Here is a 21,222-nt window from a genome sequence, read left to right as displayed (position 1 = left end):
GCCACCAGGACAAGAATTGGTCTCGTCCACCCCAGAACCCCTCTGTAACAGGGGCCTTGGTGGCTAAGACTTCCTGACCCTCCCCCAGCTGCTTTGTCCAGCCCTGCTGCTTCTCCTCCGGACTTTGCCCGGCCAGGGCCAGAATTCAGGACAGTGCCTGGTTGTTGCCTGACTGTGTCATTAATAAGCCACCAGGGACCTCTTTCCGAGGACATGGGTATTTATTTACATAGGGGCAGGGGGTGCTGGACAGAAGGCAAGGGGACACTGGCCTCTGGCACTCAAGTTTGACAGCAGTCCCCTATCCCCTCATCAGGCACTGGGGCAGGGAGACGACCCAGTCCTAACCGTCCATGGCCCGGGGTCTAGACCTCGGGGTGTGGCGCCACGGCCCCCAGACGCCCGCTCGGGAGAGGCCAGGAGCCAGCGGGAGCTCAGATCGGACCACGGCGCCACGGGAGAGACTCGCGTCCCCCCACTTTGGCGGGCGACCACACCGCAAACGCCTGGAAGTCTAAGACTTTGAGGCAGTTCCCTGCAGCGTGAAGGGTGCACACACGCACGCGTCCGGACACCGACCGCAGCGCGAGCGGGGCCGCGGGGCCCCCTAACCTGCACCCGCCGGGGCGCACTCCCGAGCGCCCGCACCGCCCCGCGCGCCGCATGACCGCCCCTCCTCCCGGGACCCCCCAGCTCAGCCGCCACACCCACGGCTCAGCCCCGCCCCGCGGTCAAACTCCGTGGGGTCCCCGCGGGAGGGTGGGCGAGCGCCGGCCCGTTGCCCCCACCCTGTCCAGCCCTCACCTTGCAAAAATTGGCTCAAGCACACGGGGTTGGGGGTTTGGAGCGGATTTGTTTTGGGGTTTTTTTTCCACATTTTTCTATCAGACCACATCCCCGCCCCCGGCTCGCGGTCCCCCGCCCCCCGCACATATACCCTGCGCGCAGACAGACACACACACACACACACACACACACACACGCGGCGCGCACAGACACGCTCCCTCCCTCCGGCGCGCTCTACCCCTCGCCCTCCCGCCGCGCACGCAGCCGGCCCCGGCTCCCCGCGCCCCGCGCCCCGCCGCCGCCGAGCGAAGCCGGGCTGGGCTTGGTGCTGCCCATGGAGAAAGTGCCGGGCGAGATGGAGATTGAGCGCAGGGAGCGGAGCGAGGAGCTGTCCGAGGCGGAGAGGAAGGCGGTGCAGGCTACGTGGGCCCGGCTCTATGCCAACTGCGAGGACGTGGGGGTGGCCATCCTGGTGAGGTAGGTGTCGCCCCAGCCCTGCCGGGCCCGGGGGAGGGAAATCGGCAGCGGCTCCGGGCAGGGGCAGGCTCGGCCCGGGTCCGAGCTCCGGCGCCAGCTCCCCAGATGCGATTGGGGTCGGGCGGGCGGGTGCCGGCAGCGTGGGGCGCCTTGGGTGGGCAAAGCTCTGAGTGAGCCCCCCCTGGCCCTGGGCTCGGGGCTTGCCGGGAACTAGGGAGCAGATGCAGAAGGAGGGCACCCGGTCCCCCTCTTCTCCCTGGCCGCAGAACTCCAGGCTCAGCCAGCCGTGCCCCCCTCGCCCGCAGCCCCCGCCTCCCAGCCCAGCTGCTATAGACACACGTTCCACCAGCCCTTGAAGGGGGGCTTCAGTGGGGGCTCCCCATTTTAGAGAAGGGAGAACTGAGGCTCAGCCCGTGAGGAGGACAAAGAGGAGCAGAGCCCTCGATCCACTCAACCCCTCAAAAGAATTCAGAGCCTCATGGAAGAACAGAGCAAAGGGCAAGAAAATAGAGGTCAGAAGGAGCAGAGGCTGCAGCGAGTTTCCCCGCAGCCCCTTCCTGCCCCCAGGGAGTGGGCCAGCGGTAAGCTCCCAGGTGAGGCACAGGTGAGTGGAGAAGCAGAGTCCCCTAGGATACTGTTGCTGCTGAGTTTCTGTGCAGGGAAGGGGAGAAGCTACAGGAGACAGGGCCCCCACCCTGAACGCGAGACCTGGGGAGGAAGGACCATGTGTCTGGGGCTCAGGGGCCATTCAGGCACCCCATGCCCACACACACGCTAGGGCTTACACCATTCCGAAAGAGCAAGTGTCCCCAAGCCCCACGAGCTGGTAACAGCCTGCAGCGACAGATCTGTGCTCACTTCCCACAAGTGCGGGTCCCTGGGGCGCCGGCAGCAGGGAGGGCCCCAGACCACATGCACCGGGCGGCAACTGGTCCTTGGCAGGGGGAGCTACCAAGTCTAGGACAGAGCAGGGCAGTCTTACTATGTGAAAACAGGGTGAAACCTGGTTCCGGGAAGGACAGCCCAAGTGCACACCTGGCTCCCAGTCCTGGCCCCATCTCTGGCTCCTCTTGCTCCTCCACTCTCTCCCTCCTGCCTCCCCCAAACCTGGGACCTACCCAGCTCCATATTGATATGCCCTGATTCCAACGAAGAAACATTTTGGAGGAAAAAGAGCAAGAAACACTCTTGAGGAGTTGGAGGAGGATTCCTGAGGCAGGGAAGGGGCAGCTATTTTGGCATCTCCTGGGGGTGGCGGGGAAGCTAGGAGGGGATTCCAGACCCCCAAAGCCATCAGACGTTCAGAGACACAAATCGCTTGTGGGAGCACCCACACAGGCACACGGTGGGCGGAGGTGTCCCGGGTGCACAGACTGCCTCCAGGAGGGCCGCCCTTGGCCTTGTGCAAGCGCAGGGCCCACCAGGCCTCGGGACGCGCCACGCACCCAGGGGCCACCAAGAGGAAATGAGACAGAGTCCCCACGACAGACCTTGGAAATTCTTTGTGCCACCTCCTGCCATTTGCCAGTGAGAACATGTGGAGATGGGTCCCAGATCCAGCTCCTGGGGTACCACCCAGCCTCCCCAGAAATGGGGGCATGCAGAGGAAGGAACTGAACCCTGAGAGTTGAGCCGTCGGAAAGGCTTCTTTCTGTCTCCGAACCCTTCCAGCGCCCCATTCCCCACTCTCAGAGGGCCGGAGCTGGGCTGGGGGGCATTCACCGAAGTGCCCGTACTCAGAGGGAGGCCCGAGATGGTGGTCACCACCTGGCCTGCCCTCACCCCTGCCACGCTCCACGGGAGCCCACCCCAGGCCAGCCCAGCTCAGCCCTGCCAGCCCAAGTCCCACAGGCCTTCCGTTCTGTTTTCTCCTTCTCTCTGTCCCAGGATCCGGCCAGTGTGGGGTGGGGGCTGGCTAAAGGGGGGTAAGGGCAAGACTGATAAGCTTCGAGGGGGCCCAAAGCACTCCTTCCAGATCCTGTGCCCCTTGGTTTTGTCCCAACCCCTCCCATCTTCCCACAAAAATCCACCAGGACAGGCCCCAGTGCATGCCTGAGACACCAGCCCTCTGACCGTTGCTCTCACCCTCTCTGTCCCCACTGGGCTGAGGCCAGAGGTGCCCCTGAACCCCCACACTGCACCCCAGGAGTTAGCAGCCACAGCAGTGGAGGAGCCACCTGGGGGTCTGAGCCAGACCCCACACCTCCCCTTCCTGCTGGGGAGGAGACAGGGGGCAGAGAGGGAACACCCACGCCCCAGGAAGGCTGCCCTCCCGGTGGGCGCCCTGCTGGTAGGCACCCTGGCACCTTCCCCTCACACTCAGACCAGCCTCCTGCAGGCTCTCCTGGAAGGCTTGCCGCCCCTGAGAGCTGAGCAACTCCCCAGGGCTGGCTGCTCCCAGCAGCACAGGCCTGGGTGGGGAGGCTGGGAGAAAAGGCGGAGAGGCTGGGGAGTGAAGGCAGGATGAAGGGACAGAGCCCGAGGCCCCTAGACTCCCCTGATGCAGAAGAGGGGCTCCCTGACTGTATTCCTCAGAGTCATAATCTGGAGCTAGGTGTTGAGGCAAAAGACAAACCGGGGTCCCAGGCCACCCCCTCCCACCACCACCACACTGCAGTGGGGGAAGCTGTTGCAGCAGGGGCTGCCAGGCCCCCTCCCAGCCCTATCACCAGCCTCACTGGGCAACCGTGGGCATCAGCTCCTAACCCAGACAGTGGGGATATAACAGTGCCGAAGCTCAGGAGGGTATCGCTGAGATTGATGAGATCAGATAGTAAATGCTCGATAAACATTCCCTGGTAGCTCCCCCTCAGTAAAATGGATGTAATAACTGTGCAGTTGTGGTAATTAAGTGAAACAACAGGCGGAGATGCTTTGCACGTTGCATCCGCCAGGCACATAGAAACCGCTATTGCTTCGCGATCTAAAGCCCCAGAGTCCAAGGCCCTCACGTAGGGATGGGGTCGTTCCCATTCATCCCTCAGTACAATGCTTCTCCAGAGAACCTGGAACGCACTTGCGGACTCCTGGCCTCCATTGCCCTCACCGGCATGTCTGTAGTAGGGAGCAGGGAGGGACCCCTCACCCACTTTTGCAGACGTGTCCCAGTCACTCCCCCGCCATCAGCAGCTTCCCCTGCGGGGATGACCTGGGCCAGCTGCCCTTCCTGCATCTGTTCCAGCTCCCAGGTCTGAGACTTCACCTCCGGCCTAAGGGCTGGTGTGGCAAATTATCAGACCTCCGATCACAAAGGGGCCACTCCAAAAGGTGAAACAACCTGAAAACGCACACCCAAGACATTCCGTGTGCTTTCTGAGGCTGCGGTTCTGTTATGTAAGTTCTGACTGAGGTTGTGACATCCCTCCCGTGACGTCCGCCCCGGTTGCCAGCGTCCTCCTGCGGGCCCCAGGACCCTGGGCCAGGGCAACAGGCCCCGGGTATGGGACACCTGGGCTCTGCCCGTGGGCGGCGGCACCCAGTAACAGGTGGCAGGGAGCCCGCTTGTGGCCTGGAGGGGAAGGCAGTGGGCCACCGGGGCCCCCCCAGGCAGAGGAAAGCCTGGCATGGGAGGCGCTCCCTGTGTGGGAAGGGAGCTAGCATGCCCCAGGATTTCTGCCCACGCCGAGTGGGGCTGCTGGGCTGGGGGGAGACGGCTCAGACGCAGGGAAGTGTGCACGTGGTGGTGGAGGAGCAGGAGTGGACACGTCCATGGGTGGTCAGTTTGTGGGAAGGCCGGAATGGCAGGTTAGGGACTTTTGACTTTGTCTGGTAAACAGTGGGAAGCTGCCGACTATGTCGGAGCCCGAGAGTGAGGTGAGGAAAGTGAGATATGATTTGAGATAAACCGGAAAGGTGAGGGGCCGCGGCCGGGAAGACCTGGGGTCTGCTCCAGGAGGGGCACGGCTTGCTGGGGCGGCAAGACATCCAGGCGAGAAGCCATCACAGAACAGTGCCAGGCAGGTAAAGTCAATCGCTCTCTCTGATCACTTCAGCCCGTCGATATTCACTTCGGGCAGAGGAGGGAGGGAAGAGACGGAGCTGCGTGGAGAAAGCCGGAGTCTCAGTTCATCCCTCGTCATCTGGGAGGCCTGGGCCCCATCAGCCCACTCTACTCTGTCTGCAGAGGGTGCTCCAGCTTGGTCGCCCTGTAGGCCAGCCTCTGCCGAGTCCCCAGTGCCCACACTCTGCTGCGGGCTCCACACGCAGCTTCTCACTTCGTCCCCACCGCAACGCACAAGACCGGAACCATGATGCCCATTTCACAGACGAAGAAACCGAGGCTCAGAAAATCGCTTGCCTGAGGTCACACGGGCCTGGCCGGTGATTGCAAACTTAAACCTCTCACCCTCTCCGCTGTGACTGGAGCAGGCCTTGAAGGGTGTGTAAGGTTTGGAAAGGAGGCGAGAAGCAAAGAAGGCAGAGGCAAAGCTGCCAGCCCGAGCAAGTCTGGCCGACAGAAATGACTGGGACAGAAAAGGGGCGGGGCTGCATGAAGCCAGCTGGGCCAGAGGAGGGCCTGCATTTGAGGGACGGCTCACTGGGTGGTGGCATAAATATTGGGGTGGGTCATGCCCCTCCTGGCCCGCAGCCCCCATGTCCTGGCCACTTTGCAGGGGCGACCCAGGGCAGCCCTGCTTCAGAGCCCACCCCTCTCTCCCACCAGGTTCTTCGTGAACTTCCCATCAGCCAAGCAGTACTTCAGCCAGTTCAGGCACATGGAGGAGCCGCTGGAGATGGAGCGCAGCCCCCAGCTACGGAAGCACGCCGGCCGGGTCATGGGGGCCCTCAACACCGTTGTGGAGAACCTGCACGACCCCGAGAAGGTGTCCTCCGTGCTCGCCCTGGTGGGCAAAGCCCACGCCCTCAAGCACAAGGTGGAGCCGGTGTACTTCAAGGTGTGTTGGCCCCCCACCCGCCCTGCTTGCTCCAGAGCCACCTGCAGGCTTCCCCCCATCATCCCCAGTGGGCTGTGACAGGGAGGGGCAGCAGGATGCCAGGCCGGGTCTTGGGGCGTCTGGCTCCCAAGCTGCCGGCTATTGGGCTATAAACAACCACCCACACCAGGAAGAAAGGGCGCCAGGGGCTGCGGGGAGGGCAGGTCACCCAGGCGTTTACCTCCCTTCCTCCCTTTGCCCCCAGATCCTCTCTGGAGTCATTCTGGAGGTGATCGCCGAGGAATTTGCCAACGACTTCCCAGCCGAGACGCAGAGAGCCTGGGCCAAGCTGCGTGGCCTCATCTACAGCCACGTGACAGCTGCCTACAAGGAAGTGGGCTGGGTACAGCAGGTCCCCAACGCCACCACGTGAGACACGCCACCTCCCTGCCACGTCTTCCCCCGTCCCCTGGTCTCCCCTCTTTCTCGGGGCCCAGGGCTGACCGCTGGGCAGGAGCGCTTCCAGAAGGCTGGGTCTGGGGACAGGCACGATAGGAAAAGGCCTCTCAAGCCCAGGTCCTTACCCCTGCCTGCGCAGAGCTGCAAGCCCCCAACAACCCCGCCCCTGCCGGAGCAGGGGTGTTCTCAGAGTACCCCAAGACAGAGGCTGAGGGTTTCTGGCAGGAAGGCTGGCTCGTGGAGCCCAGAGGCTGCCAGGTGGCTCTGGCCACTTCCTCCCTAAGCACCAGTCACATGGGGCTGTTTCCACGTAAGGCTGACCAGCACTTTCTCCCACCTCTAGCTCCACAAGGTTAGAGCCAAGAGAGTCACGCGGCCCCGTGCACAGCAGCCTGCAGGGCCGGGCCCGGCCGTGTGGGTGTCACTCTCCTGCGAACACACCAGCAGGGTGTTTACTTCTGGCCTGGCCCTGGAGGCCAGGTTCCGGGTTCTGGGGTGAGGGCCCAGGAGGTGGCCCAAGGAGGGTGGCCGGCCTCCGTGACTCCAGATGACGTGGAGCACAAGGGGAGGGCTGGCCCCCAGACGTGGTGGCTGGGAACACTCTGGCCTCCCCGGGCCCCCAGGGGCGGCCGGTTCTGGGAGCCCCATGCAGAGGCGGAGGCAGGAGCAGAGGCGGGAATGGGAAGCAGGGGTCAGCCAGCAGCTCAGGACACGCATTGCAGAGAAACATTCCCAGCAGTTTCCCATGGAAAAGGCAGCGTCTGCTCCTTGGGCTCCATCCGAGCTGGACTTCGGGCCTCCAGACTTCTTGCTCATAGGCCTCCTGGTGGGCGCAGCTCGGCAGAGAAGGTCCCCCGGGGCATCTTGGGAGGCCAGGCCTCCAACAGCCTCCACTGACCACACTGGCCCCCACCTTCTCCTGCCTCCTTCCCCCGCCCGCATCACACCACCCAGGAGAGCAGAGCCCTCTGAACTGCTGGCTACAGCCAGGCAGCTGCTCCAGATGCGCACAGCTGGGCCCTGGTCTGCCCCAGACCCCTGGGTGGATGGGGGCTGGCAGGGTTTTACCTGCCCTGGGAGGCACGTGCAGGTCCAGGGCTGCTATGGGGGCAGCCAGAGGGGCCCCCCCCAGGAGGTCAGTGGGGGAGGGGGCTTGCCCTCCTACGCCTCTCCCCAGGCAGGCTCTGCGGCTCCTTGAGATGAGTTTGTTTACAGCCAGGAGACAAGACTTCCTGCTTCTAGAGAAAAGGGCTTTTTTCCTGGGGCCTAGAGGGGCTGGAGAGAGAGAGAGAGCTGGCCCGCACAAGCCCCAGTGAATCAGAAACACGTGGACGAGGTTCCCGACACTGGGCCCTGGCCCGTTCCCTCTCTTGCCCCAACTGGACCCCTGGGACTTAAATCTCACCAAACCCCAAGAATTAGGAAACCGCCAGAATATCCTCATCTGCCCACTTCTCCTCGTAGACTGAGTGGGAATGGCTGTGGAGAGAGGGGCCAGGCCCTGCTCCCAATGGGGCGGAGCCCCTTGCCTTCAGGCTACCCCCTCCCCAGCTGTGGAGTCGTGGGGATTGTCCCCTCGTCCCTTTGCACACCCTCCCCCACCTCTGACCCCCCAAGAAGGCATGTCTCCCTGGCCGGGGCCTGCACACTCAAACTCAACCTCTGCCAAGACCCCAGTGAGTTGGAGTGTGGGAGGGAGGGACAGGGCAGAGTTCTAGAAGGCTCCATCCAATTCCCCTTATCAGGGACCAGGGGTGGGCCAGACGCCACTGTTTACTGAGCTGTCTCCACTCAAGGGTGTGTGTGCGTGTTTGTGGGTGCGGAGGCGGGGGGCGGGGTGGCGAGTGCAGATGGGTGGCCGGAGGAGCTGGGGTGGCCGAGCGGCGAGCTCCCCGTCCACAGCAGAGAGCACACATTTGTGGTCTTTGCGGTCTGTGAAGCACTTTCCCACAGCTAATGGCTCTCCATGGTCATGAGCCAGGCGAGGCAGGCACACCCGCAGTAGAGAAGAGGGTCTGGGCCCCGAGGGTCACAGCAGGTTCCCAGTGGAAGGGGGATGGGAACTCAGGTCTCCTGGGCTGCTTTCACCTGTGGCACGCAGGGTCTCAGCAGCGTCCTGCCCTGCATCCCCTGACCCCTCTTCCCTACCTCCCGTGGCCCCCGGTCCCAGCCTGTGCCATTGTGACCTGTTGCCCCCATCTCCTGTCTCTCGTCCACAGCCCACCGGCCACGCTGCCCTCTTCGGGGCCGTAGGGTCCCTTCCGCCCTCCCCCCTCCCTGGCAGCACCTCGAGCAGAAGGCTGAGTTCTGAAGACCCTCCTTGACCCTCCATTTCTGGGTGCCAAGGAAGCTGGAGGAACCCCTGACTCATCTTCCTGGAAAGAGGCCTCTGCCTCAGTCACAGCGCGCATGGAGCCGCCGGGAGGTGGCACTGGATGCTGACCCACTGGGCGGCGGGTGGCCTGTGGGGGTGGGGAACCCCTCCTCCTTGAAGAGCCAGGCCCACTCTTCTTAGCTTTTCTACTAACCGTTAGAGACCTAGCTGAGCAGCTGGCAGGAAGCAGGGCCAGGTCTGCGAGCCCTGGCAGGCAGGCGCCTGCCCTGTTTCTATCTGCCCGGCCAGCATGCGGGTCTCCACATCGCCTCTCTAGACTATCGCGCACACGTACCCACCATATACACAGATATATTCTATATACAGCCTATATAAATCTATAAAGACATATCTATAACGTGTATCTGGGGGGGGCCGCAGGCACACGGGAAGCCTCGGCTCTGCCCATCTATCTGCAAGTGGGGCCGGCGGGGGGAGGTCCTGGTCAGGCTTCTGGGCAGAGAACAGAGTGTTCTGGCGGACAGGGGGGTGCCACATCCGCACAGAGAGGATCTGGGCCTGTGGGCAGTGTAGGGGTGACCCAAGGGCCTGCACAGGCAGGGTAGGGGTGCTGCAGCCCCTTCTCTGACCAGCTCCCTGCATCCCCGCCCTCCACTCCTAGAAGAGAAGGGTTCGGTTCTCCCCACCTTCCCGCCGCACTCGAGGATGAGTGTGGCTCCCTGCCTCGATCCAAAACGGGCAAGGGCAGGCAGAGGGCCAGAAGTTCTGGACAGGATGGCTGTGCTGGGGGAGGGGCCATGGTAAAAAAAACAAAAACCTCTAATGCCAGCCCCATCTGCTTCTGTCACGAAGACAGCCCCAGAGGGAGGATGGCCGATGATGACAGGACCAGATGCCTCCACCTCAGCCTGGAGCTCTGGGGGCCCAGGGCCACCCTCGCCTGGCCTCCTGGCTGAGGGCTGGGTCCGAGAGGCTGGGGACGGCTCCCGGTGTGTGCCCCTTGGTCAAGCGTATCGTCCTCAAGGATGTGTTGCTGCTGTGACTGTTGTGCCTGTGTCCCCTCCTGTCCCATCCTTGTGCAGCCGTCCGTGTAACTGCCTGCCCTCCTTTTGTAGCTCCTGACGTCTGTACTCGGACCCAGCCGTGCCATTAAACAGGCTCCTCTTCCTGTGTCTGTGTGTGTTCGCTCTCTTCCTGCCATCTGCCCCTCGCTTCTGTCTCCGAGTCTTACTTCAGGGCGCTGGACTTCGTCTTAGAAGCCCCCCCAAACTGTGTGTCAGCCTTGGCTGGTCGTGGACCTCTCCGAGTTGGGGCCCTGGACTGCTTAACAGGGAGCACTGGGCAGGCGATTGGGAGCTGGATTTTTTTTGGGGGGGGTGCAAGGAAGGTTGTCTGCGCTTGTTTAAAAAAGTCAGGGGGCTTTGATCTTCTGCTCTGGAATCTCCTCCCCAGCAAGGATAGGATAAGTAAGGGGGGAATCCAGGGAAAGACGCCCAGAAAGAAGGGCCCTGCCGTTTCGCTGTTCTGGGGAGCACCTCTCTCTCCTAGAGCCGCAGGCAGGCCCGCTGCTCAAGTTTCCTGTGGCGGGTGGGCCCTTGGGCGTTGGAGGAAGGAAGTGAACTCCTCGTCTTAAATCCCAGCACCTCCCCTGGGCTCTCAGCAACCAGACCCCCTTCCCAAGCCCTCTCTCCTGCACCCCACAGTCTCAGGCTGGGCCTGCCCCACCCCCACGCAGGATGGAGGCAATGGTCAGCAGCACCAACCCTCAGAGGAGGGACTAGGAGGTCACCACCCCTGGGGGTGCTGCAGGCGGGGCAGGAAGCAGCCTCTGCCCCTTGGGAGGGCCGCCGGCTGCCTGGGAAGGCTCTGTGGATACACAGGGAAAAAGACTCATCTCCCAGGCCAGGAACTCCGTGCATGCAGTCCTGCGCCTTCACCTCCCTGGCCTGGCACAGCGGAGGTATGCGACAGAAATGCAAAGAACAGATAAACACCAGTCTTAGAAAGCAAAACCAGCACGTGGGCCAAGAGCGAGCTGCCTGAGCTGAGACTCCAGCGTGGAGGGGGAGGACGGCTCAGGCAAAGCCTTTCCAGGGAGGCCACGCCGCCGCAGGACTGAGCGCCAGGCTCCGGGTCAGACTGCCTCCTGTTGCTGCATGACCTTGGGCAGGTCACTCAGATGGCTTCTTGAGCCGCAGTCCCCTGTGATTGAAAGTGGGAGCGAACACAAGGCCTGCCTTGCAAGGCAGGGGCCCCTGCTCTGGGGACCTGGGAGTGCTCAGCAGAGCAATTGACTGCCCGGCCACCGGAGGCAGCAGATGGAAAGAGGGGAAAAGGGCGCCCTGGACTGAGATGAGCCAGGAGCGCTGACAGAGGAGGAAGGGAGGCCAACGAACAGCGTGATGTCAGGGGGCAGAGGGCAAGGGAAGGGAAGTGGAAGCAACGCAGGAGCCTAACCCAGGAGCCGGGCCAGGTCCTGGGGGCGGGGGAGCGGAGGCTGAACCAGAGCCAGATGGGGTGGGGGCCGGGCTAGGGGACTGGGACAGAGGGGCATCAGCAGTCGGGGTGGGGGACAGTCTCTGGGAAGAAACATCCCCTCCCCAGTTTCACTTTGGTTCACTTCAGAGTGGGGAGGGGCCTCTGAACCAGCGCAAACTGGGATCATTCAAGAATGTAGCCCTTGAGAAATGTTCTCCCCACTCCCCCCCTCTGCGGAGAGCACACTAGCCACTAATGATTCACCCCAGACCTGAGCGAGGCGTGAGGCTTGCAAGGAGGGGCACCCTAGGTCCAGTGTTGGTGCTGGCCAGGGCCCAGGTGCCCCAGAGTGGGCTGCACGCTGGGTGCTGGGGCTACAGCGTAGGGAGCACTCGCTGCCTGGGGTTTTGTTTTGTGCTCTTGAGCCGAGCAACTGGGTCAGCTCCCCCTGGCGTGCTCAGGCTGTGAGCGAGGGGGTGTCGGGGATGCGAGAGCAGAGTCTGCGGCTCCTTCCCAACCCGGCGGTCCCACAGCGCCCCCTGCCGGCCGTGCTGAGGCCCTCACCCGGGAAACCGCAGCCAAGCCAGGTCACCTGCCTTCCCCACTTCCCTAACTCGGGGATGAGGTGGGGCCCTCCGCCTCCTTCCCGGAGAGGAGGTAGCACCATACCTGAGCCTGAGGCCGAAAGAAAAAAATGTGAACCCCATACATACTTGTGAAATTGGCCTACTGTATTTTGAGCCAAGTGGAAAAATTTAATAAATGTTCTAGTAAAAAGTCCATGCATAAAACCCCACCACGCCCAGGCTGCTGGCTTGCTTTTGTCAATACTTATGAACAAACTCAGCTGGGCACACAACAGCCACGGAAGCTCATTAAAACAAACAACAGCCTTTGTTTAAAAATTTTGATTTGTGAGTCTTGCTGGGAGAGTCGAGAGGGGATCCACCAGTTTTACAAGCCCGGCTCCGTGGCTGCGTGGGTGGTGGCAGTAGGGGCAGAGTGGCGGGGGAGGGGGGGGAGGCTGGGGTCAGGATTTCTTTCTGAAGTTGTTTCAACAGGACTTACCGGTGGGTTGGGGGCCGGAGTGACAGAGAGGACAGTTGGGGATGCCTGCAAGGGTTTCGTTCTGTCTGCTTTGCTTGGCAGCCGGAGTGGCCCTGTGCTATGTGGAAATAGCTGGGGAAGGGCAGGTTAGGGCAGGAAAATACCAAGAGTTCTTCCTTGTCCACCTGAAATGCGTGGTGATGCCGTCAGAGCTGGAACTTGAACTTGGGACTGGATGAGGTCGCTGGGCAGAGACTGTGTGGGATCGGAGGAGGGGCAGTCCGGAGCCCTGGAGATTTTGACCCTGAGGCCAGGGGTCAAGGGAAGATCCCACAAGGGGCAGGGGGTCAGAAGCAGGGACAAACCCTGGAAGCTGCCAGGGGAGCATTCCCTGGAGGCCTGAGAGGACTTGGCACAGGAGTGCCCTGGCTGACTGCTGCCCTGTGCCGTGTGAGTCGAGGGCTTGCCTGAGAAGCCCGTGGGTGGTGGTGGGGGAACAAGGGGGTTTGGCATGAGGTGGGGGTGGGTTTCCTAAGGGAAGGGAAAGGACTGGGATTCCTGAGATGTGTGCCATGAACTTGAAGTGAGAGCAGCCAATACCTGCCTAGAGCGACTTTGGTTAAAGACAAACTAGAGTCAGACAGTAGTTACAGCGTAAGAGCCATTTTTACTCAGGACTGTGGCAACGGGGGAAAGGAGACCTCAGCACAGAAGCGGGCTCAACTCTGACACAGCCTGCCCAGAGTGAGGTGTGGCGGTGGGGGCTGTACTTGCAGCTAAGGAGCTGGAGTGGGCTGTGGGTGGAAGGTTACTCCCTGGAAACACCAGGGGACAGGGGATTCTGCCTAAACCGACCTGACAGGATTCCTGCTGAAGGCTGGCCAGGTGTGGGTCAGACGTCACCTTGGAGGGCAGATACAGAACCCGGTTGGGCTGGGGCGGGGGCTCTGGCTGGTGCGGCTCAGTGGACTGAGTGCCTGCCTGCTAACTCAGGGCACAGGTCCCCAGTAGGGGGCGCACGAGAAGCAACAACACACTGACGTTTCTCTCCCTCTTTCTCCCTCCCTTCCCCTCTCTCTAAAAATAAATAAATAAAAATTTTTTTTTTTCCAGTGTAGGTATTGACTATGGAAGTGGAGGGCAGATTAGGTAGAGAGAACAAGGGGGAAAAATTGGACAACTTAACAGCATAAACAATAAAACATTAAAAAAACACATTAAAATAAAGAATAATGTGTCAGCCAAGATGGAGGCATAGGTAGACACACAGTGCCTCCTCGCACAACCAAAATAAGGACAACAAATTTAAAAACAGAAACAACTAGAACTGACAGAAAATCAAACTGTACAGAAGTCCGACAACCAAGGAGTTAAAGAAGACACATTCATCCAGACAGGTAGGAAGGATGGAGATGGGCAGCCGTGTGGAGAGGCAAGGCCCTGGCTGGCAGACAAGGCATGACAGCGGCTGGCAGAGTGTGTGGCCCCACATTTGCTTATGGATAAATCAGGAGGCACAACTGGGGAGCGAGACAGACCACTCAGGGTCCCCGTGCAGGGAAATCAAACCTCAAACCTCTGACTGCAAACACCTGTGGAGGTTGCGGCAGCAGCGGGAGAAACTCCCAGCCTCACAGAAGAGTTCGTTGGAGAGACCCACAGGGGCCTAGAACATACACAAGCCCACCTACCCAGGAATCAGCACCAGAAGGGCCCACTTTGCTTGTGGGTAGTCAGGGAAGCGACTGAAAGCCGGCAGAGAGCTGAGCAAGTGGCGTTGTTCTCTCTCAGACCCCTCCCCCACATGCAGCTCCACAGTGCAGCAATAATAAATAAAAATCTTAAAAAGAAAAACAAAAGAATGCAATGGGGGATTCTAGCTAAACCAGCTAAAACTGGGCAATGCACGTGAACAGACAAAGAAGTCCAAAAGCCCGGCCTAGCGGACATCAGGGGAGCCGCAATAGAACTGGAGAGTCTTTGACCCTTTCTCCCTTGGGGTGCTGGGGGGCAGCAAGTCCCTGGAGGGGGGTCCTGAATAACTGCAGGCCTGGCCCTGGGTCCTCCATACGGATGGGCCACATGGCCGGGGGGGGGGGCATGCTCCCTGCAGCTGGTGGGGACGGGGGGCTGTGGGAACAGAGGATGGGCACAGGTGGAGGGGAGGGTCCTCCCAGGGCAGGTGGGAAAGGGTGCCCTTGACTTTGTCTATGTCCACAGACAGAACGTGCAATACTGTTAATTGTTAAAAACAATTTTGTGATGTAAAAAAAATCTTTTTCAGCTGCATTTCATAACATTTAGGAGAGAAGTCACTTGTAATCCATCACTCTCTCCCAGTCTTCCAGATGTATTTTGTACGCATTAAAAATTGTATAATGCTTTACATTTTTATACATGGCTTTAAAAATAGCATAGGGATTTTGTACAATTGCAAAAGCAATACATGATCATTGCAGGCAATTGGGGGGGGAAGAAAAACATAAAGAAAAAATAAAAATTCCCCGAGCCTCTGCCGGACCAGCGTGTGCAGGAGCTGCATGGTGCAGAGTCGGCACAGGCAGGAAATGAAGGAGGGAGGAGGGGCCAATGCAAACAGAGGTGTGGGCTCTGGTTTCAAAACTAGGGAAAGGGTGTCATCAAAGGCACCAAACACAAACTGTGAGGGTGGTCGGTGCTGCGGGCTGTGGAAGAATTCACAAAGAGGAGGAAGTGCAGAGAGTAAAGGTTTTATTTTTGCTTTCCCAAGGGAGGGAAAGGGCTGGGTGCCGATATACACCTCTCCCTGGCGCCAGCCCCGGGTGGGGGCTGTGAGTGTTTTATGGGGCGATGGGGCGGTCGTAGAGCAGGGTGTTCCGGTCAGGCTGCAGCTTGTTTGGATCTTCTCTTTGGGTGCAGGGTCCGGTGGTCGTCTGTGGTCTGGCACGTCCCGTTTCGCAAGTTCCCGGAGCCTCTGCACCTTCAGGGTGCTTCCAGTAATTTTCCAGGCCTAAGGGTAAAGGCCCATAAAACGAGTAAGGTCAGTCTTGCCTTCTGGGCTCCAGCCAGCTCTGGGGAAGAAGGCCTGCGGAGGTGGCTTTTGTCCTATTACAAACCTTTTCCTTTCCTCTCTGGTCCCCTGTGAGTCCTCACTGGTGTTTTTCTCTTTGCCATTTAATTTCATTTGTTAACGTCATGGACTTTGAAAGGGAATGTTAAGTTATTAGCGCGAATTTCACTGTTTACGTTGGGCGGTGCCAGATTTTAAAGGCTAATGTGAAAACACTTAGCTCACCGGCAGAATGGTTACACTTGCAGCATGGGTGTCTCACAGCGTGGGCGTTCTTACTCCCTCTTGGCGGGGCCCCGCTGCGGGCTACTCAGCTGTTTCTAATTCACTTTTTGATCCTAGAAGACCCTAGATCAGGGGTATCAAACTGATTTTCACCGGGGGGGGGGGGGGGGGGGGGGGGGCGGCGCACATCAGCTTTGCAGTTGCTTTCAAAGGGCTGAATGTCATTTTAGGACTGTGTAAGTGTAACTACTCCTTAACTAGGGGCAAGGAGCTCGGCCCTGCCGCCAGGTAGAAACAAGGTGCTGGGCCGGATTCGGCCCACGGGCCTTGTGTTTGCCACCTGTGACCTATGTGGAAGCCTGGTACTCACCTTGAATCTCGCTGAACTCCCACCCAGCGTGGGTTGCCCAGAACTCAGCACTCACAGGCCCTCAAAAGCCCCACGACAGTGGAGCCCCGAGGAATGATGGCAGACACGTCAGTGGCGCACCTCTCTGCTCACGTGCGCTCTCCATTGTCCCACTGGGCTTCGCTTACAGAACACAAGCGCAGAGATGGAGGTATCACAGACAGCGAGCATTAAATCCAGTACAGTCCTTCTGAGAGCGGGCCCCACACTCCTGTCCAGGTCCCACGCCCACGAAGCAGGCCCTGCCTCTGGACAACAGTCAGCAAAGGAACCTGCCAATGAACTTGGAAGTGGATCCTCCTCTCACCAGGCCTTGAGATATCAACCACAGGCCCCGCCAACAGCTCGATTATAGACCCAACTAAGCCCCGCCCGGATTCCTGACCCACAGAAACTGTGAGATAATAAATAAACCGTTGTTTCAAGCAGCCGAGCTTTGGGGTAATTTGTTGGACAGCCGTAAATAACTGCCGTGTTCTGCTGTGTATAATGCACATTTTTTTGCCCAAATTTTTGAGGGGAAAATAAGGATGCTCATTATACATGGATATAATGATTACAGAGCATGGATACAATAACGGGGAATAATAATCCTTTGCTTAATGCGCACAATGCTTGATTCACTCCCTTCATTCACCGATTTTCTTTTTTTTTTCTTTTATTTATTTTTAGAAAGAAGGGAAGGGAGGGAGAGAGAGGGAGAGAAACATCAGTGTGTGGTTGCCTGTTGTGAGTCTCCCACTAGGGACCCTGCCCACAACCCAGGCATGTGCCCTGACTGGGAATTGAACTGGTGACCCTTTGGTTCGCAGTCTGGCACTCAATCCACTGAGCCACACCAGCCAGGGCTCATTCATCAATTTTCAAAGTAAGATATTGGTTTAATAAACGACTCAAGGGGGTCCCACAAGTTCCTCTGGGTTTCTCCTGCTTGATTTTCTCAGGAACACATGACTTTTGAGGATTCCAATGTTTTTCCATCACCTACAATCATTTTTCTTTTCGATGCTCAAATTGTTCCATTAGGCCAGTGGGAGTCCTTTCCAGATGGTTCCTGCATCTTTTTGAGATGACCCCATTAATCTTTAAAAGCCTCCCTGCTTTCTGCCACAAACAAGATGCCCCAGGCTCCCCAAGCACTTTGCCTGGCCCGGGCCTGGAGCCAGCCGCTTCTCCAGGGAGCCCGGCTCCTGCAGTGAGGTCTGGACACCGGGGCTGTCCAAGTTTTACCTTCCCTTCCCCTAACTGCTCTATTTCTCCATATTCATCTTCTCCTAGGTCCACGGACTATTTTCGTGTATTTTCCTGTGAGTTATCTGTTCCAAGCCTTGGTCCAGCGTTCCCTTAGATTAGTTTGTAGTTTTAAATGGAACCGCAGGGCCTCGTGTTCAGTTTCTAGCTCTCGACCCTTTGGTGGCATTGACTGGAAATTTACTCAGCTGTCCTCTTGGTCTGGGGCGCCCAGGATGGTACAGACCTCTGCAACCTGGGTGTCATGGAGGCTATTCACCTTTTGCTTATGGCTTCTGGGTGGGGCCTCCAGGGTGGGGTGTGTTCCTGGGGAGGCTCTGACGCCTCGAGATGAGGTAAATTGCCTACTGTCGCACTTCAGACAGCCAATGAGAGGTGAGTGCGGGATACTTGGGTGTTTGCCACCAAAGCCAGTGCCCCTTCCCCCAGGCCACCTGATCCTCCCCGGGAAGGGGGAGGCAAGATGCAGCAGCAGTCTGGGGTGGGCAGGATAACCACAGCTGGGAAGTGGGAGGGGACATGGGCTCAGGTATGGCATTCCAAGTCTACTCCCAAAGGCCAGTCGGAATGACCAAGCCCTGGCTAAGACTAGGGTGACCCAGAGGAAGGGTGATACAGGTCTGAGAGCAGCCCGTGTGTGGGGAGCAGGCTGCTGGGAGGGAGGCAGGCAGGGATTTCAAGGCCACCATGGAGGGGAGGACGGCACAGAAGACAGAGCTCAAAAGTATATATATCCTGAGCCCCAGGGGTCTGACCACATCAGCCTGGACACTGCCCCTGGCATTTTCCTTGGGTGGCAGGCAGTTCTTAGGGTGCCTGGGGTCTAGGAGCATCCAAATAGAGGCTCACTGGTGCCCCTTCCTGGGCACCTTGTCCTGAAAGGCAGGCAGGATGGCAGGGACAAGAGTAGCATAGGCTTTGGCATCTCATTTCCCACACTCACAAGCCCTCTGACGTGTGGGCTCACGGCCTTGCACAGTAACCTTTGGGCAGGCCAGCCAGGTTTTCCGGTGAGAAAGCGGGCAGAGAGGGAGCGGGAGGAATTGTGGCTTTTCCAGGTCTCCTCTGACCCCAGGTGGGGTTCCTCATTGCAGTACCCCTTTTAGCCACGAGGTGGCGACTCTGCACCATCAATACCAGCTCCGACAAGCAAGAGACAGATACTGGTTACTTCTGAAGATAGATACTCCTGAAAACCCCTCAATCTTGCCCGACTCTTTCCCGCCTTTGCCCCCTGGAGCCCGTGAGTGAGGGACCAACCCCCCAGAGCATAGGTGAAGAGGACATCCGGAGGCTTGTGTTGGCCAAATTCTAGAGACAAAGGATGCCTTCCTCACCTGTCCCTTCCACGCTGCTCCGCTGCCCCTCACCCCTTGTCCCACTCCCCCGGACCCTCAGAGTAGCCTCTTCGCTGGCCTCCCCACCTTTGCCCAAACCAATCTGTCCTAAACACAGCCAGAATGGCCCTTCTGAAATTGGGCAGGGTCCTCAAAACCTGGGGAGAGCGTGGGCCCAGCCGTGCGGTCTCGGCCACAGCCCTGAACCTGAGGCTCGCCAAGTACACCAGCCATCCCTTCACTCAGTGGAACATCATTACATGTTCTCAAATTTTATTTTATTTTTTAAAAGATTTTATATATTTATTTATTTTTAGAGAGAGGGGAAGGAGGGGAGAAAGAGAAGGAGAGAAACATCAATATGTGGTTGCCTCTCATGTGGCCCCCACTGAGGACCTGACCGGCAACCCAGGCGTGTCCCCTGATTGGGAATTGAACCAGTGACCCTTTGTGATGCGGACACCCGCCCACAGTGACTGCGGCGTTATGGATGAGACGAGACACAGACTACAGAAATCCTGTGGAGGAAAAGAGAGGTCCAGCCCTGTCCCTTGCCTGGACAGGCTTTTATTGGGTTTAATTTGCATAGGAATACAGGGTGCATATACATAAAGCTCATCAATCATTGTCAGGCAGAAATGACCAAACAACAGATAACATTCAAAGAACTCCGAGGGCTTATTCTGAGTCAGAATCAGATAGCTAAAGGGCCATAAAACTTTGGGGAACAAACTCATTTCATGCTTGGACCCTTATCATTTAAATTGAGGGCATTCTTAGCAAAGCAGGTTTCACAGGATTTTATGCATTCTTTCTTAGGCCTGATCGCCCCAGGGAACCTGCCCTTTCCAGCACAGGGCTCCACCCACCTCCAGCATTGTTTCAGGCTTAAGTCAGGCAGGGGAAGTAAGGCAGCCAAGAGAGTAGGAGACTTCTCACAGACAGAATGAGGACTCAGATTATGTCAAAGCCGAGGGGCGAGGGCCCATCACCCCCTTTTTGTGTAGCCCCCCAAGTCCTTCCCTGAGGGCCCATTTGTGACCGTGCCTGTCTTAGGTCGTCCTCCTTTAAGGTAACTTACGTGTCATTGGCTAACTGGTCATCTGCCCGGGGCGAAGCAGGGTGAGGTGAAAGGGGGCAGAGGTGGTGCCCCTACAAGGAAAATAAGCTTTGTCTCCTAAGTGGCTTCTGGTCCCAAGGTCTTTTTACTCAGCCTTAGCCAGGAGAGATTACAGCTTCTGAAACCAGGCAGGGCGGTTCCCAACATCTTTGGTTCGCAGCCCGTGCTCAATCCACTGAGCTACACCAACCAGGGCCATGTTCTCAAATTTTAAAATTTCAGCTAACACAACTAACACAGGACCCCTCATACTTGACTCCCCTGGACAAACACAGGGACCTGCTTCCCAGGTCTGTTAGCAGAAACCTCTTTTTTTCCCCCCTAACTTATGACTTAAGTTCCCTTTCACCTTTTCTCCCGAGGGTCCTGGTGTCTCCTCTTCTTGATCTGAGTGTCACGGGATTGCCGCGTTGGGGAACTGGCCGGCGCTACTCCCTCTCCCGCCTTCCTGCACAGTGGGGCTGTGTGTGGTCTTCGGTCCTCCACAGCCCTTCTCCTCACCTGCAATGCCGGCCCTGTCTACCTCTGCAGGTTTGCTACCAAGATTGACTCTTGTAATCACATCTGAGAATGCACTTTTTCACAAGTGTAAAATCTCAGGTGTAATTTTGCAGTGTGAAAACGCCCCATTGCTCACACGATAAAATATTAACAGAAACACCTTATTCTGAGAGCGCGAGCCTCCAGCACGAGCCCACCTGCCTTCCCAGGCTTGTTGCCCATCATCTTTCCAACACCTTCTGTGACGCAGCCAAACCCGGGGCCCAGAATCTTCCCTACCTTAACCTTGCTCCTCTGTGTCTCTGATCTTTTTTTCCACCTGAACCCAATTCCTCAGCCTCACTTGTCAAGATCCTCCCTATAGCTTTACGCCCAATAAAAAACAAAAAGCTTAGACTGTGTTTTTCTGTAAGTTAGGAAAGTAGTACACACACATTTTGTGATATAAAAAGTAGGTCTCTGGCCCTGGCTGGTGTGGCTCAGTGGATTGAGCACCAACTTGTGAACTGGAACGTCACCGGTTCAATTCCCAGTCAGGGCACATGCCTGGGTTGCAGGCCAGGTCCCCAGTAGGGGTCGCACGAGAGGCAACCACGCATTAGTGTTTCTCTCCTTCTCTCTCCCTTTCCCTCTCTCTCTACAAAATAAATAAATAAATAAAGTAGGTCTCTGTCTCCCTCTCTCCACCCCACAACTCCCCTCCCCACCACGCAGGGTTACTCCATGAACACACCTCCAGAAGGTTTCTGTGGGGCTACCAGCACATATACATATGTTCCTTTGAACGCAGGTAAATGCAATTATAGTAAACATTCACCTTGCTCTTTTCACTTCGTGTCCCTTGGATGTGTTCCATGCAGCACAGAGTGTAGCC

At 58.3% G+C, this 21,222-nt stretch overlaps 1 protein-coding gene and 1 long non-coding RNA gene across 4 annotated transcripts; both read left to right on the top strand.

Annotated features, from left to right (window-relative positions):
• The first annotated feature begins 969 nt into the window (after positions 1-969).
• Positions 970-10,103, top strand: CYGB (cytoglobin). Its single transcript, XM_053930750.2, has 4 exons — positions 970-1,263; positions 5,927-6,158; positions 6,403-6,566; positions 8,816-10,103. Exons 1-4 carry the CDS (start codon positions 1,121-1,123, stop codon positions 8,847-8,849), a joined length of 573 nt encoding a protein of 190 aa, XP_053786725.1. The 5' UTR covers positions 970-1,120; the 3' UTR covers positions 8,850-10,103.
• A 2,539-nt stretch (positions 10,104-12,642) lies between these two features.
• LOC112298829 (uncharacterized) lies at positions 12,643-16,567 on the top strand. 3 transcript variants are annotated; one of them, XR_006654488.2, is made up of 3 exons: positions 12,643-12,906; positions 15,355-15,475; positions 16,270-16,567. It is a non-coding gene; the product is annotated as an uncharacterized lncRNA (long non-coding RNA). The 3 variants fall into 3 exon arrangements; XR_006654489.2 differs by lacking the exon at positions 12,643-12,906 and adding an exon at positions 14,617-15,183; XR_002974185.4 differs by lacking the exon at positions 12,643-12,906 and adding an exon at positions 14,622-15,177.
• The last annotated feature ends 4,655 nt before the right edge of the window (positions 16,568-21,222 follow it).

The sequence above is a fragment of the Desmodus rotundus genome, chromosome 9 (genome assembly GCF_022682495.2).
Source record: "Desmodus rotundus isolate HL8 chromosome 9, HLdesRot8A.1, whole genome shotgun sequence".
Classification (NCBI taxonomy): Eukaryota; Metazoa; Chordata; class Mammalia; order Chiroptera; family Phyllostomidae; genus Desmodus; species Desmodus rotundus.
Note: the sequence above shows the minus strand (reverse complement) of the source record. Positions and strands in the feature narration are given on the sequence as shown.